The sequence below is a fragment of the Astatotilapia calliptera genome, chromosome 2 (assembly GCF_900246225.1).
Source record: "Astatotilapia calliptera chromosome 2, fAstCal1.2, whole genome shotgun sequence".
NCBI lineage: Eukaryota > Metazoa > Chordata > Actinopteri > Cichliformes > Cichlidae > Astatotilapia > Astatotilapia calliptera.
The window spans coordinates 32920617-32938164 of NC_039303.1; the positions used below are offsets into that span (position 1 = coordinate 32920617).

The 17548-nt window shown below is 40.7% G+C and overlaps 3 protein-coding genes across 4 annotated transcripts; 2 read left to right on the forward strand and 1 right to left on the reverse strand.

Annotated features, from left to right (window-relative positions):
* Nucleotides 1-5635, forward strand: zbtb3 (zinc finger and BTB domain containing 3). Of its 2 annotated transcripts, none has more exons than XM_026143623.1 (3): nucleotides 1-92; nucleotides 908-1734; nucleotides 2075-5635. In XM_026143623.1, exons 1-3 carry the CDS (start codon nucleotides 6-8, stop codon nucleotides 3141-3143), a joined length of 1983 nt encoding a protein of 660 aa, XP_025999408.1. In that variant the 5' UTR covers nucleotides 1-5; the 3' UTR covers nucleotides 3144-5635. The 2 variants fall into 2 exon arrangements, with proteins under 2 accessions (XP_025999408.1, XP_025999414.1); XM_026143629.1 differs by having other exon boundaries at nucleotides 2078-5635.
* Nucleotides 5636-5640: 5 nt separating this feature from the next.
* rnaseh2c (ribonuclease H2, subunit C) lies at nucleotides 5641-8450 on the reverse strand. Its single transcript, XM_026143658.1, has 5 exons — nucleotides 8365-8450; nucleotides 7495-7649; nucleotides 6578-6690; nucleotides 6364-6483; nucleotides 5641-5863 (listed from the first exon to the last, which is right to left on the reverse strand). The coding sequence occupies exons 2-5, from the start codon at nucleotides 7646-7648 to the stop codon at nucleotides 5840-5842; spliced, it is 411 nt and encodes a 136-aa protein (XP_025999443.1). The 5' UTR covers nucleotide 7649; nucleotides 8365-8450; the 3' UTR covers nucleotides 5641-5839.
* Nucleotides 8451-9995: 1545 nt separating this feature from the next.
* On the forward strand, nucleotides 9996-17443 carry LOC113007294 (seipin-like). Its single transcript, XM_026143713.1, has 10 exons — nucleotides 9996-10763; nucleotides 11714-11969; nucleotides 12046-12124; nucleotides 12419-12562; nucleotides 12673-12708; nucleotides 13259-13393; nucleotides 13544-13641; nucleotides 15026-15149; nucleotides 15259-15319; nucleotides 15417-17443. The coding sequence occupies exons 2-10, from the start codon at nucleotides 11719-11721 to the stop codon at nucleotides 15560-15562; spliced, it is 1074 nt and encodes a 357-aa protein (XP_025999498.1). The 5' UTR covers nucleotides 9996-10763; nucleotides 11714-11718; the 3' UTR covers nucleotides 15563-17443.
* Nucleotides 17444-17548: the final 105 nt, after the last annotated feature.

Genomic DNA, 17548 nt, shown 5'->3' on the forward strand with positions numbered 1-17548 from the left:
ACCTAATGTTAGCAACGTTAAAGCTGGACGGCTGTTTAAAGTCTTACCTGCCATTAAACAGCGCTGAAAGACGGAAACACGAAGAGTTTGCCGTGAGTCTTTTATTTTATCTCTCTCTCTCGATATATGGTGATAGCCACTTTAACTTTTTGCTCCAAATAATCCATTTCCAATTTTAAAAATAGCTTCTCTCTTTTTTATTTATAGCCGTAGCCATTTATTTACTGGTATAATGATTTAAAAACAACAACAACAAAAAACTGCATAACTGTATATAACTGTATAAATCTTGCACTAGCAATTCTGACCTCGGCATTATCCAGTGTCTGTTCTGGAAAAGTAATGTATCTTGGTGCAAAATTAGATGAGACATGTCATTATTCAACAGTTATCGTTTATATGGAACAGTGTCAGAAATCATATATATTTTGTTAGTAAGTGTAAGTAATTAGGAAATGTTTGTGTTGTATTTAGCTGTAGTGTCCCCCTATGATTTCTCTACAGGTAGTCTTATAAAATATTATTAGATGTTTATCTAAGCATTAACATTAATTTATCTAAAGAGTACATCTAAAAAAATCACACTGTCACTCAGAGAAAATAAGTTAATTAACTTATTTAGTTTATTGTGCTTTATTTTGTGCATAGGTAACATGTTGTCTCCCTATAAAGCAGACATGTCATAAATGCTTTATTACACACTGTGATAACTATAATGTGTTTCCAGCTTTGAGGACATTTTAAACATTTTCTAGTGCACAATATTTACCTACAGTTATCCCACAAGAACAGATCCTCTTTTTGTATAATTGTGCTTTGCTTTACTGTATTGTGATTCAGTATAGTTTCATACAGAAGCTTTCACTTGTAGGGGTTAAACGCATCTCTCCCTGTCTCTTTTGCTCAGGTGATGGAGTTTCCTCAGCATTCCCAGCAGCTGCTGTCCGCCCTGCAGTCTCAGCGCCAGCGGGGCTTCCTCTGTGACTGCACCGTCCTGGTGGGCTCATCCCGTTTCCTGGCTCACCGGGCTGTTTTGGCCTCCTGCTCGCCATTCTTCCATATGTTCTACTCAGACTCTCCAGGAGGAAACAGCACCAGCAGCTCTGTCACGCTCGACAGTGACATTGTCACATCAGCTGCATTTGGCTTGCTCTTGGACTTTGTCTATGAAGGAGTGCTGCAGCTTGAAGAGTCACCTCCAGTGGAGGACGTATTGGCAGCTGCAAGCTTTCTACACATGAATGAGGTAGTAAGAGTTTGCAAGAGGCGGCTGCAGAGACGAGGGCCTCTGGCTGAGGCAGACAGCACACGCTCTGAAGAGAGTGCTGGTTCGAGGAAGGAAATAGAGACACGGAGGAAGGATGGGGGTGACCGTGGAGCAGAGCCCATGGTGGCCATGGCATCAGATCACTCAAATCCAGTCACCATAGCTGCACCACTGTTATCAGCATCCATGGTGGCAGAGAGGAGCCATGTAGAGACTGTGAAGTCTGAACAAAGGACTGGTGGGCAGTCATCAGAGGCACGAGTTCAGACTCCTTTGAGCCCCGATCTCGCCGATACCACCCAGCCAGGCATGGATGGCCCTCCTCTGCCCCCAGGTGGAGAGCTGGTGCAAGGCTTCATCACAGGCCAGTCTGCCCCTGCTCCTGGAGGTCACATCAGGATGGGGGCTGTGCATCAGGGAGAAGGCACAGCACTCTGTAGTCCTTGTAGCACCACTGAGACATGCAGGTAGATAAATTGTTGATTTACAGACAGAAAATAAGGAAAAACAAGAACACTTCAATGGCAGCATACATTACTTAATTCTGTTCTATAATTATTTAGTGTTGTCTTTAATTCAGTTTCATAATCAGATGTTTTTAAGGGTGTAAGGACATATATATATATATATATTATATATATATATATATATATATATATATATAACAGGAGAAGTAAAGTAAAATCTGATTTCAATACAGCCTTCACTGAGAGGACTTATGATCATTATTTAGATTAAACCATAAGAAATTGAACATTCTTATTTCTTTTTATCAAAAGGCTTTGTATCTTCCTTTTTATTTTTCAGCAGTAACCAGCAGCCTTCCTCCTCATCTTCTTCTCTGGTCCCAGTGAGCCAGGCTGCTGGTCGCTCACTGGTTGCTCTTCCCGAGTCAGAATCCAGTGCACATCCTGATGAACCGCAACTCCCACGCAATGGCTCTTTAGGGGAACCCTCAGTCACTGATGACAGAAGTACATTAGGCAAAGGACAGCAGATGGTTATGTTGATCCAAGCATCAGCTCTGACCTCACATTTACAATTAAGCGCACCAAAGACGCTGTCCCGGCGTGCGCCTCCACAGATCCGAATTCAGAGTGCCATATCGCTTCAAACCCAGAGCTCAGAATCCCTCGCTGCTGCTCCTCCTCCTCAGAGACAAATGCTTAAAGGACCTGAGGGGGGCACTGGAGCTTCATCTAATACTAAAAATCACCCTCTAATGGGAACAGATAGGAGAGGCAATGATGGAGAGAATGTGAAAGTCAAAGTGGAGGCCATTGTTATATCAGATGAAGAGCTAGAGGATGAGAAAGAGGAAAGCAAAGAGAGAGAACCCGTGATGGAAGTTGATGATGACTTTGAAGATGACATCCAGGAAGAAGATCTGAACAGCCCTCAGTTTCTCTCTTCTCACCCACAGGGCTTCTTACAATTGACCTCCCAAACAAATGATTACTCCTTCCCCCTCTCTCCCTCCTCCTCCTCCTCTGGGGCTGGACCTTCCTCCCAGGATGCTTCCTCTTTCACTGCATCCCTCATTCCTCCATCCACATCTCAGCAGCACTCCGACCCTGTTGCATATTTCCAGGAGCTCCAGGACTCTGTAGGAAACTTCGTAGAGGACGTACCAACGTGTGGTGTCTGTGGAAAAACTTTCTCGTGCACCTACACCCTGAGACGCCACGCCATTGTGCACACACGGGAGCGGCCGTATGAGTGTCGCTACTGCTACCGAAGCTACACACAATCGGGCGATCTGTACCGACACATTCGCAAAGCGCATGACCACACACTGCCAGCCAAACGCAGCAAAGTAGACACAGAGTCCTCTCTGCCAGCGCAGCCACCACCACCACCTCCACCTCTTAGCTAACACAGACACCTTTCAATTCCACAACAAAATGTACAGTATGTACATTTTCTCAAAGACTCCATACTGTTCAGTATGTAATCTGGACCAACCACCTTTCCTCTCTTTATTCTCTTCATAGCTGCCTTCACTTCCTCCTTACTAATCCTCTGCATTTCCTGATTCACTATCTTTTGTCTGTCCTCTTCTCTGATTTTTTTAATTCATCAGCTCCTTAAAGTACTCCTTCCATCTGCTCACCACACGTTTCATTCATCAGTATGTTTCCATCTCTCTTTGTCCTTAATCACTCTAAAGCTGAGTTTATGATCCAACAGAGAGAGCATGTTTGCTGTCCGCTGGCAGTTTTGGGGTTGCCCGTATACCTGCAGAGAGCTCCGTTGTCATATGGAGGCAGTGTACAAAGTATGTGGTGCAACCGGTCTGTGAGCCACTTTTGCTTGTGCTGTTGTTGATCCATCAGCATACATACAGCATATATGACATACAAAAGAGCTGAAGTGAAGCAGAGTGTTAAAACAGTAAAAAGTTGTCAACTGCAGCCACTGCCTGTTCTGTATTTTTCACCCCGAATGGAAAGATGTACGCTGACAAACACATTTTTGGGACCATAAATTACGCTTAGCCTGCTGCACATATTTCGTTACATACGTTCGTGAAAATTTAAACCACCATTTTTTAAACCCAGCAGCAGGGGAAATGGCTACAAAAATAACTCTGTGGTCCCCAAGTCTGACGAAAGGCCACAGACCGAGCAGCAGGTATATTCTTGCCTCAACGTCCACCTTTTTTTGTAGTGTTCATGTCGCATATTAATAAAGTTGCAGGGTTTTCTGACGCATTGCTGTGATGACAACCACGCAGGTTAGGTAGTACTGATTTGTAATGGAGAACCAGTCGATCTGAGTTGACTCCCGTGGCAAATCAATCCAAGTAGGTACTAATGGAAAAGGGGGATCTAGAAGAGGGAGGAAAAATCGATCAGTAACATTTGCAATGTTGCGTTATATTTCTGGAGTAAATATAACGCCACATTGCAAATGTTACACACAAAAAATAAAAATCGTGGCTGGTTAAATGTTTGAGTGGCTGAGAGAAAATTTCCCACCCCTGCCACTGACTGACTTTTATATCTCTCACTTTAAAAACGCTCCACAGATACCCCAACTTTCCTTTCTGGAAATTTGATCCCAATCTTACCCACACATATTGGTACTTCTTTTATTCACAAATCTAATCTGTTTAATGTTCACTGTTGTCTACTGGAGCCCTGGAACAGATTTGATAGCTGTACTATTGTGTACTCTTTGTAATATTAAGTGACACCTCGCACCCAAGTTTGTAATTTTAAATACCTTCATCATTGTTGCATCAAAGACGTATGTTTGTTAAAATTATCAGAGATGAAAAAGATGTCTAAAAATATTAGTCATGTGACATACTATACCACTTATGCTTTATTAACTCAAAACAAACACAAAGGTTTTATTTTTTTATTTGTTAAATTTGTATGACTGCTCTTTCAGTGCCAGAAAGTTGATTTTTGTGCCATTTTAAACCCCCAAATGTGAGCTCGAACTGTTTTGAAGTCACTTTGTCAATACCTGCCTTGTTTCTTTCTCGTTTTCATTTCCTTCCTCTTTATCTCCAATGCAGTAAGTGTCAAATGAGGAACATAAAGTAACTGATCCAGAAATACTGAAGTTGCATCTGAAAATAATGGAAATGGATAAAGGTGTTAAATTAACTTTTTTATTTCCAGTGACCTGCACAGGATTGGATTTTACATTGTAGTTTACTGCAAGTTATGCTCCCAGCTCTGTGCATGTCCGGTCGTAACGTCTGTGTCTTATCACCACACATTTCAGACTTTGTTTGACATTGTTCATTAGATACAATCAAATGTTGTCAAGGAGACAAAACCCTGAACGCTCCTGGCCAACATTTCTTGATTAGCTAACAGGTTGATTAATCTCATACCAGTTTTACTTCTGTAATTTGACAGAACAGCATATCGTCTCAAGTGCTTGAAAAGAAGGCAGCTGGACTTCTTTATGTTCTTCTTGCCTCTCATCCAAGCGGCTTCATCAGCTGTCTTAGAGTCTTAGTGGGGACTATATCCTTGGAGGTGGACCTGAGGGTCATTTACGCATTTGCAATGAATAGTTTTCAAGCACTTGAAACTACCATGACTCAGAACCACCACAGTATCGACACACTTGAACACATGCAGTTTTCTGCCTTCTGTTTAAACTTTAAGTTAATGTTAAACACTCTTTCATTCTGCACCACCTTAAGTGTATTTGTATGACAGCTGCTGTGTGTCGTTATTACCATACCGTTATCATATCATAATTGCAGTTAATACATATTAGAGGGTTTTATAGTAGCCAGTCTACAGAATCTAAATGTGCCCTTGTGAATAAACAGTGTTGAGTAGAACGTGCCACATGAACATGGTAGTTTTTTCAGTGAATAAAACATTGCACACTTTGGTCAGTGACTTTTATTTATTTATTTTTTGTTCACTAGAAAAAAAACATGTCATTAAAGATATATACAAAGGTTGTGTAACTTATTGCTCTGCAAAAGCAACACTTACTGAAAATATTTCTTAAGCCTTTCCACCAGTTATCATGAATAACCAGCAAGCGGCGCATTTCATATGTAAAATGCTGAGGAGACATCAGGCGGCCTCTTCAGTCATCTACTGGAGCGTGGATCTGTGAAGAGACAAAATATCAGGACAAACCTGCAAATATCTGAAAATATTTCTGTCTGTGTCTTTTGCATTTTCATCAGTTGAATTAAACACAGTTCCTCCACCAAAGAGAATGAGCCTCAACTGAGGTTTTCAGTGCAGTGTAATTTGAGTTTACAAGAAAACGTTATATTTATGAAACCCGGTGAACATGTACTGAATAGCCACAGATGGAAATGTAATATAGATCCAGGAAATAACTGGTAATTAACTCAGAACAGCAGCTTCAAGCAACAACTGGTATTACATGCTTAATTTTTTGTAGGATGTGATTAAAGGTGACTGAATAGTATATGAACCTGCTCCAAAATACAGCCAAGGGTATCCCAAGATTGTTTGGGTCATATTTCACCAAAAAAACACACATTATTTATGTTAAATGTATTAAATATTAATTACTAGGAGACAAAGTTTGGTTTGATCTTGGATTAATGGATCCAAGAGGGGGAAAAAACAACTCACTGCCTCAGCCAAATCAGGCCAATCCATTGCCATCACAATAGTATCGTCTGAATTAGGAGATGTTTCCAGGTTCCAGTAGGTCATTTTGTCAAATACAGAAGATACTTTCACTGTCCTGTCCTGAAAACACACATAAACACAAGTTACAAAAACCTCATCTACGCATCTGATTTTATGAAATAGTTCTTGGACCCACAACTCCAGTGGTATTTACCTCCTGGTCTGAGCCGGGTTTGTTGATCTCTTTCAGTACCAGCCCCGTGTAGCCCTGCGGACAGCTGATCTCCTGCCCCTTTAACCCACGTCCCCTGAATGACACTGACTTATCTGCAATGTGAAAGGAAAAAACAAAACAAAGCATTGAGGATTCTTGATGTGTGCTGTGTAATGCGCAGTTTTCTTTCCTAAAGCACCTACTTGTCGCCTCCAGTCTGTCTAAACTGATCCTGTAAGGCTTTAACTCACTCTCATAAGTCTTCGCATAACATCCCACTTTTAAAGTTTTTGAATTGTTTAAAATCTTGGGTCTCACTTTTATGACCTTACAGGTTGAGGTCCCCACATATTTTGTCAAACTACTCCACTTGTGTTCTCAAGTCCTTAGGTAGGGGTCTTCTTGTGATTCTGAAAACCCATTTGAAAACTAAATATGATAGTGACTTCCAAACCTCCAGAACTAGGGAATAGTTTACCACTTTCTACACACACCCTTTACTCTGTGGCATCCATTATAATGAAGCTTAAAACTCATCTGTTCAGACAGACATTCGGGTAGTGTTCATATGTGTCCACTTTGCTTTAGCATATGCTGGTTTTTGCGCTTTGTTAGTGTTTTCTGTCTCAAAAAGGACAATAAAGCTACATTTTTATTACTTACTTAAGTGTTAAATAGCAACTCACTTTAACTAAAAATTCCCAAGAATTCTTAAAAACCATTCCACTTTTACCCCCAAAACAAATTAATCATATCAGAAACAGCAGTTATTAAAAAAGCAGTAAAAATAGTTTAAAACCAGGATACTGGCAGCTGTTTGCTTTATTTACACATTTAGTGATCTTTTATCTCTACATTTTTATCTGTCCACTGTGGATTAATCCATATTAGCAGATATCAAAAGATTTTGTGTTTACCTTGTTTCTGATCTTTGGTGGTAGCAGTGAAGTATTGGTTGACCTGTGCTGGCCCATTGTGTTCAATCTCACATGGCATGAGGTGGACTGGAGCTTGCGGTGCCTGTCCCACTGATGATGTACAAAGTCGAATAACACTGGAATTACAGGACATCCTGCAGCCAGGAGACAGAAGAAAAAAGAAAGTACATTTTTAGTTTTTAATTTAACCTCAGTCTCTTTTATCAAACACAGTCACAGACTACAAAAAAAGGGGAAAAAAATTGTATGTGAGACAAACTGAGCCACAAAGTTCAGCCTTTAATCTGAGTGTTTTTCTGCAATTAAAATAATTTTTCAACTGCAGATGTCACAATACAAGGTTCACAATAGTAGGGTTTTTTTTTTTTAGCTCTTATGTCCAGCACACTAGTGTACTCAAAAATAAAACAAACAATGAATCATCTGCAGTTGATTCAGAACTCATGGTGACTTTAATGTTACTCCACCTGTTTACAGCTTTTTCTGTTGTTCTGCCAGCCTACTTGTCTGATTGCCTGTCAACCATAACTGTCTGTCAGACCTTCAGCTATGTAATCCATGCATCACAGCACAGGATGAAACTTTTTGGTGGACAGCTTTCAGTCTGTCTGAGTATCTGAGAGCAGCCAAAAGTAATACTTACTTTAAAACAATATTTTTTTTCTGGCTTTCGATAAGAATAGTTATTTGTTGTTCTCCATTTTTCATACACAGAATACGACATACTCAAAGTGAGCACATGCATGTTTTCCAAAGAATCCCAGAGAAAAAAATAATTCCTATTAAATAACATACAACATGCAATAAAAGTCTTACATTTATTTAAAAGACATATATCTCCACCCTTACCTTTCTGCAGTTTTCCAAACGTGAAACGTTAAACTGGATCTTTTCCGGTAAACAACAAACACAGCTTGTGATTGGACAAAACCTTCTTCTTCTACGCCAGAAGATATTTTGGCGGTTTTTTTCTGCTCAGCCCCAGAATAGCGCCTCCTCCCGGTGAAGCTCGATGTTTTCGCCCTTGAACTGTGACTCACACTCGCACCTCTAGATATGAGATAGTTAGCGTATCCTTTTTATTTATTTATTTATTTGGTGGGGGGTTAAACACCTGTCTTTGTAATTTTGCTTTCTATTTGAAGTGAAATTAGCGGCCAACTCAATTGCTTCGATTTTAAAGGTTTTGTTTTTTTTTAAAAACACGTTCATTCCCAGTTTTCATTTAATATAAGTCTTTGTATTTTATTATGTACGTATATATACATATATTATATGTCTGCATAATATCATATATAACATAATAAAGTAATTATTACATAATTATTAACATAAATAAATACATTTTGAGTAGCACAGTAGCACATAACAAGTACTGTTATGTGCTACTTATATATATATATATATATATATATATATATATATATATATATATATATATATATATATATATATATATATATATATATATATAAACACCCAGCACGCCCCTGCGGGCGGTTTATCCTTCAAGCTCGGGTCCTCTACCAGAGGCCTGGGAGCTTGAGGGTCCTGCGCAGTATCTTAGCTGTTCCCAGGACTGCGCTCTTCTGGACAGAGATCTCCGATGTTGTTCCCGGGATCTGCTGGAGCGACTCGCCTAGCTTGGGAGTCACCGCACCTAGTGCTCCGATTACCACGGGGACCACCGTTACCTTCACCCTCCACATCCTCTCGAGCTCTTCTCTGAGCCCTTGGTATTTCTCCAGCTTCTCGTGTTCCTTCTTCCTGATATTGCTGTCATTCGGAACCGCTACATCGATCACTACGGCCGTCTTCTTCTGTTTGTCTACCACCACTATGTCCGGTTGGTTAGCCACCACCATTTTGTCCGTCTGTATCTGGAAGTCCCACAGGATCTTAGCTCGGTCATTCTCCACCACCCTTGGGGGCATCTCCCATTTTGACCTCGGGACTTCCAGGTTATACTCGGCACAGATGTTCCTGTACACTATGCCGGCCACTTGGTTATGGCGTTCCATGTATGCCTTGCCTGCTAGCATCTTGCACCCTGCTGTTATGTGCTGGATTGTCTCTGGGGCATCTTTACACAGCCTGCACCTGGGGTCTTGCCTGGTGTGATAGACCCCAGCCTCTATGGATCTTGTACTCAGAGCTTGTTCTTGTGCTGCCATGATTAGTGCCTCTGTGCTGTCTTTCAGTCCAGCTTTGTCCAGCCACTGGTAGGATTTCTGGATATCAGCCACCTCCTCTATCTGCCGGTGGTACATACCGTGCAGGGGCCTGTCCTTCCATGATGGTTCCTCGTCTCCCTCCTCTTTCTTGGGTTTCTGCTGCCTGAGGTATTCACTGAGCACTCGGTCAGTTGGGGCCATCTTCCCAATGTATTCTTGGATGTACGTTGTCTCATCCTGGACTGTGGTGCTGACACTCACCAGTCCCCAGCCCCCTTCCTTCTGCTTAGCGTACAGCCTCAGGGTGCTGGACTTGGGGTGAAACCCTCCATCCATGGTCAGTCTGGTCTTGCTGGAAACATGAATACTAACACATAACTGGATATCAGAGGCAAAGGAACAAAAGGGGGAACAAAGCATTAAAACAGAAAATAGACAGAGGATGATACAGATAGAAACACTGGGGAGACTATTATCACTACCAGTAATAATGCTATTAAAAAAGACATGAAGCAGAACACAAAACTGAAACAAAAAACCCCTGGGGACGATGGACCACGAGATAAAACAAAATAGATCAACAATAAATGATCAGTTCAGCAAACAGTTTGATATGATTATCAGTTTCTGCTGGACATAAAACCAATACACAGTTCAGAATATTAGACCTCATGCAGCATTAGATCATGAGTTAGCATTTGTTACGCTATGGATTCAAACACTGAATATGTGATATTGTAGGCATTATTTCAAGCACCATCACTAAATAATCTCACATGTCATAGTACACTTTGAAATGTCTCGCACATTCGGAGTATTTTGATGACGTGTGTCGCAGTGTTACTTCAGTCTTGCTCAGTTCTGAGAACTCTGCTACAGTTGGCAGCAGCATCTGTCTTAGTGTGGGATGGACTAAATCCTGTCCAATGTGAGTCCGAGAGCCACTAAGGAGAAGTTTCCTGGGGGAGTTTTGCTCATATTGCATAAAATCTGTGTCAAGCCTCCACTGAGGGGACTTCAGGGGAAGAAGAAGACGTTTCCTAACTGCTCACAATTAGCCAGCGCAAGCAAGAGGTGAGTTTTTATAGCAGGACAGATAACTGTTGCAGGCATGTTGTATGGGATCCTACTTTTTTCTTGAATGCTTTATCAGGATTCACGTGAAGAGAAAGTCTCAACTCCCTTCTTCTTTTATGATTTACAGTGTTGTGTAAAATTCTTGAGCTACCCCTCATTTATATTTATCATCTATAAAAATGTCAAAAATAACAGTTCCATAGACATTTTTTTTTTGCAACAACAAAGGGGTTTTCAAAGAGCTGTTAGCTAAAAGCCTGCCATATCTCATCATGGTGTGCAGTGTCTCCTTAAAAATTTGAGGAAACTGGACAAGTGGAGGACAAAAGCAGAAATGTCATTCCTAAAAAATAAAACTACAGTGGATCTGAGAGAAAAAGCCATTCTTAAGGAAGGGAAATATTGGGAACATGCTGAGGAATGCCAAATTACACAAGAACTGTGTGTACAGCCACCTGTAAATCACAGTGGAGGCTCTATCATGGTTTGGGCTGCATTTCAGTCAGTGGTTTTGGAGATCTTATCAAAACTGATGACATTATGAACACAGAAAAGTACCATCAGACTTTGATTCACCGCTGAATATTATCAGTCTGGCAGTTGACTGCTGACACAGTTTGAAGTCATCTGATATGAAAGAACTCTGCATGTGACTGTGATTGGACTCAGCGGTTTTGCAGATCTCGGTAACATGAATGTGAAGGCTTGTGCCGAAACATCATAACATCATCAGCCACACTGAGGGTCTGGGAGTGAATCAAATGCTCAGTGTGTCTGTATTTCAGGAAAATGTGAAGCAGATGACGTCTTAGATAACACTGAAACATTTTCAGACTCACAAATGTGGATCTTAACCTGCTTTAGCTGAGTCCATATGAGTCCTTATTTCCATAAAATAACCTTTATCGATGTGTTTTATTAACCTTCACTACTTGTTTGGTTTTTAGATTTAATGGAGCGACAAAGCAACTTGCACTCACAAGATGATGCAGAACCATCAGTCCTTATTGGTTGGGCGCTGGTGAAGCTCCAGTACGCTGTATTCGTTGCGATGTCACGGGCCCGGCAGAGACTCGTACAGCTCTCAATTGTGTTCTCATTTGTCTTCCTCCTCCTGTGGATCGCTGCATTTCTGTACGGGACTTTCTACTACTCTTACATGCCCCAGGCGACTTTTTCTGCACCTGTGAACTACTACTACAGGTGTGTATGTCAAGTCCCATCCAGCTTCTGTTTTTGTGGTCCATTCTTTCTCATTTATTCATGTTTTAATCTCCAGGACAGACTGTGAATCTCCAGCTTCGTTTTTGTGCTCTTACCCTATGGCCAACATCTCTCTGATCAGAAATAAAAAACATGTAAGTTCATCAGTTTACTCCATGCAGGGGACTTATTAGGCTTTTCTTTAGAGGAAGAAAGTGGTCCTTAATGGGGAGCGGAGTGCGGAGGAACAAAAAAGGGCTTGTTTCAGACAGTAAATTAATTTTAAACAGTGAATCATGCAAAGCCTCACTAGTAGACTCTAAAAATAAAAATATATGGCTGGAAATAAGCATAATTGTTCCCCTATAGACATTCATTCATATTATATATATGTATATATTTATATGCATTCCAAGAATACTCATATGTTTTTTGTAATATATATCGAGGCGCTGACATTCGGCCAGCCCTATCGGATGTCTTTGCAGCTGGAGATGCCGGATTCCCCAACCAATCGGGAGCTGGGGATGTTTATGATTAAAACAACCTGTTTCTCTCAGGATGGAGAGCAAGTGGCCTCCTCTGCTCGCTCTGTAAGCTGCACTCATACTCACTCAGCACCAGCGCGTCTACATGCAATCAAATAGTGTACTTTTAACAGCTACTCCAGTGATTCACTGCTGCACTGCTGTGTGTTTCCCAGGGAAAACATCAGCTGTCTGCCTCCAGCTCTCGCTTTGTGAGTACAGTGCTGATGCATGCTAACCCTTTTAATCACACAGCCTGCTCAGAGCCAGATTAGAGCTGCTTATGGCAGGTCTTCCACTGTGTCAGGTCACCCCAGTGCTAAAGTTAATGAGATGACAGGACAGAGATGTGACATGACAGCTTAGAAATACAAGATGAATATGTGACATGGACTGTTTGATTCAGCACCGATACTCAAACTCTAAAGCATTTTTTTTTAAATTTAGCAGAAATAAATTATATGAGTTTTGTTTTAATTGTTTACACATCTCCATACTTTTTAGATGCATGTGTCTAATTTACAAAAACCCTGGTAAGTGAATCCACAACCACCATGAACAGCCTATTGGTTCATGGGTGTAGTATAAACTCATGAGCGTCTGAGCCTGCATCTGTAATCCTTTCTTTAAATTTCATCACTAAAGACCTTTTGCACCGACTTGCACATTTGTAACAAAAGAGCAAAATGAATTCATCCCAGAGTCTGGATAATAATATGTGCACTGTAAGTGAAAGATATTGTGCTGTGCTGTTGTGGTCAGAGCATACTGCGATACCGCTCAGACCTGCTGAGGACGCTGGGAACGCTGCTGTTCCTCCCGGCCTTTTTGACTGGAGCAGCCGAGCAGAAACAAGTGCTGGAGGTGGAGCTCTTCTCAGACTTCACAGACAACCCAGTGAGTCCTGCATATATAGATGTTAGATAAAAAGGGAGTAGGGAGCAATAAGCAGGACAGGGATACAGGGGAACACATGTTAATACGGAAACAGCAGGTCAATATTTAACTGACACCTAATTAACAAGTTTATTTTCCCTCTCTGTTCAGTATGCTCCCTCAGTCACGGCTGTCATCGAGATCATGTCCAGCAAGGTGCAGATATATTCATCTGACCTCTACATTCATGCTCATTTCACTGGCATAAGGTGAGAATTACCCACATAATGCACACATTTGCTTGAAAAAAGAAGAACGTGTTGTAACGTTTAAACCTCCTCCAGGCCCCTCTGTGTACTCAGATTGCAGGGTTCTCTTCACAGTCTAAAGCTATTTGATGACTGTGATGTATCCAAACTATCATATGGAGCACAAATGATAAAATGTCACTATTTTAGAAAATTGCTTCGACCAGAAGGAATCATACCAGATTACCCTGGAACTGAAATGTAGGCAAAAAGGAGAGCTTTCATGTGCTGCGATTGGTTTCGACCAGAAATACTGCGTGGGAATAAAGACGCTCAAAAGTTTACCCAAAAGAAGTTTTCGATCCATTCATATGTACCTCGAGGGCTTCTTCCAGGAAAATGTTTGTAGTATGAAGGCAAAATTTTGAATGGCTCATTAAATACACGTTTGATTATTTATGGAATATAAATTTTTTATTTTTTTTCTGTGACCAACTGTCAGAATATGGCATTTTGTGAGATCTTCCTCAAAATCATGGGTTGGTTACTTGACAGAGATATAACAATGATAAGCCAAGGCACCAGTGGCTCTGCTTTCACTCGTGGTTTATGAGGAATGAAGCAGAACTTACATTCAGCTCAATAACGCCACAATAAATAGAATAGAAATATGATGTGGACGTGAAAGGGACACACGTTTCTCAGAAGTGGCTCTGAAAAACTTGAATTCAGGTAGCAGTGATCCTCATCTTTGTTAATCAGCTGCCAAACTCAATGACCCCAGGTCCCGACACTGTGTAGACTTTGGCCCAGTCTCAGTGACCACACTCAGAGACATGCAGACTTTGAGATGCATTACTGCTAAGTCTTTGAGGGGTGTCTCTGGCAGACAGTTTGAGTACTTTTTGTCATGGTTCTGGCTCAGGTTACCCAGAGTTTCTTGGACCTTTGAAGTTTTGAAGTTGTATTGATTTATTTCTTCTTTGTGATCCCCGGTTTGTTTGATGTTTATATTCACTTCATGTATTCTTGTATTTAGTTTTGTTCCTAGTTTCTAAGTAGCTTCATCATTTCACTCTTCGTTGTCCCTCATATTTATGTGTCTGCATTTTCCCCATGTAGTTATCTTATTTTGGGAGTTTGTGTTCCTTGCTTGTTGCTTTGAGTTGTTGCTTCCTATGTAGTTGCTGTCTTCCTCATTGTCCTTGTCAGAGCCTCAGTTCACTTCCCCCTAACATATCCCAGGTCCTGTGCTACATTTCCCTAGTATTTATTCCCAGTTTATGCTTCTGTAAAGAGACGTTTTTCTGTTGCTTTTTGTGTTTTGGTCTTTGTTTAGTCTGCACTACACATTCAGGACACTTTTTCCTGAGATTTATATAATATTTACCTGTTGCCTCACCAGATACTTGCTGTACTACTTCCCCATCATATCAGCCATTGTGGGCGTCTCCAGCAACTTCATCTTCCTCAGTTTCATCTTCATCTTCAGCTACATGAGGCTGCTGTTTCAAGTGAAACCACAGCGGGTGAGAAGAGAGACCCATGACTGCAAACAGACAGGGCTCTAAACTTGAATTATCAGATTTTTCCTTCCTGGTCATGCTTACCTGTCACTGAGTTCCTTGTTGCCTACAGTTCAGAATGAATTGGACAGAGGAGAACAACCAGCAAGGGGAGGAAAGAGCTGTCCCTGCAGGTACATTATTATTTATGTTCATGCATGTTTAAACTAACTGGATCAGTTCAAGAGTGTGATTTACTGTGTTTGACTGCTGGAACAAATTCTTTGACAGGCACTGCAGAAATGCTGGGTCCCTTCCATCAAAACCCCACAGACGTGAGACAGGAGGAACCACATTTTCACGTTGGAAATGGCACAGAGCAGCAAAACAGAGATACAATTGGTCAGGGAGAAATAAACGAAACAGAAGCAGCCTGAGGCAACTGATATAGGAGGAGGAAAATGTGCAGAGAACAACCATGATAATGTGATGTAAAGATGAATATTTAAGGCCAATATCTGGTTGAAAATGATGAAGAAAATCAATTTTACATAAAAGCCGCAAAGAAACCCTGTCATTATGAGAAAAACATTTCTTGGGAATATGTTAGACTGAAAAAAATATATATGGTTTTATTTGTTTGAGTATTTATAGGCACCACAAATAAGTCACTTGCAAATGTCTTTATAATCAAAACAAAAAGACATTTGCTCTGATATAAAATAAAACATAATTACAATGATCATAAATGTTGTAGTTGCTGGTTAACACTAATCATACAGACAAAGTCTGGAGACAAAGTAAGAGGGGTCGGGATGGTTTGGAGATGTGCAGAGGAGGAATAGTGGATATACTGGACAAAGATGGAGGTGCCAAGCAGGAAGAAAAGAGAAAGATCTAGGAGGAGGTTTATGGATGTAGTGAATGGGTGCATGCAGAGGGATAGTTTGAGGTGGAGGCAGATGACGCCCTGAGGCAACCTCCAAAGGTAGAAACTGAACGTGGCTGAAAGAAGAAAAAGAAGTTACCTACACAGCTGTGTAGGTAACTTCCCATGCCACTGAAACACACTTCTGTGTTTCAGTGGCATATTAATCCAAGATTTCTATGTTAATTTACACTTAGATAAAATCTTTTCCAAATACATCAGCTGAAAGCTGCTTTTGGTTTTGGGAGGGGTTTTAAATACAAGTAATTCATTTAGCTGGTTGACTGCATGAAGCATTACCATTAAAAAAAACGACCTTTTTTTTCAAACTGAGCATTCTTGTTCTAAGAAATGAGGACTATTTAATGCGAAAATCAAAATCAGTGATGCTTTTATACACTGGTGTTTGCTACTCCTTTCACATAACAGCCTGAACTGGCTCTAACCAGAATCGAAACAATGTGGGGAAACTCCAGCGGACAACTGAGTATGAAGACAAATACGTTTAAAACAGAACATCCACACATAAAACAGCCGAAACATCAGCAGCACGAAGCTGGGGGCCAGAAATGGCCCAAGACAGACTCAAACCCCAGCTCCTGCAGTAGCCTTTCAGAATATTGCTTGTCTGCTCAACACAGTGAGCCAAACGGTTACCCCACTGCAAGTTTTTTAAGCAATAGTTGCAAAAAAAAAAAAAGCCACACCGTGTCTCCTTAGCTTGGGACAATTACATCCATCAACACGCACTTATTGGAAAGTTTATTGGTTACACTTTGCTAGTTCCAGATTGGATCTCTTTTCAGAGCTGCCTTAATCCAACGAGATATCGTACACATCCTTCTGAGATTTTGTGCTTTATTGACATGCTAGCATCACACAGTTGTAAATCTCCCGCTCCAGCACATCCCAAATATACTTAATTGGATTGAGGTTTAGTCACTGTGGAGGCCATTTGAGTACAGTGAATTCATTGTTATGTCCAAGAAACTATTTTAAGATTATGTGATCTTTGTGATACGGCGCGCTATCCTGCTGGAAGCAATGATCAGAAGATGGGTATACTATGGTCACAAATGGGTCAATATGGTCAGCAACAATGCTCTATAGGGTGTGGCATTTTAAGCAAGTCTGAAGCAGAAATTACCAGTGTGTGAACTTCAGCAGGTTATGTTGACCATCCCTTACCATGCATAAATGCACTGAGTTGTTGCTATGTGATTGGCTGATTAGATAATTGTGAAAATGAGCAGTTGAGGCTTTCCTAACAAAGTAGTCAATGGGTTTATTTCAAAGTAATATGTACTTATAACAATATACATGAAATCTATTCTACATAATAACTGTCTAGAATTTCTGTTTTCATTAAGCTGTGAAATGTTGGACTGTGGAGCTGTTTCTTTTGTTGTATGATGAAAAGAAATTCTGAAAAACAACAAAGCAAAATTTGCATCTTTTTCTTATTACACAAATAACACTTTTTTTGCATTTATTC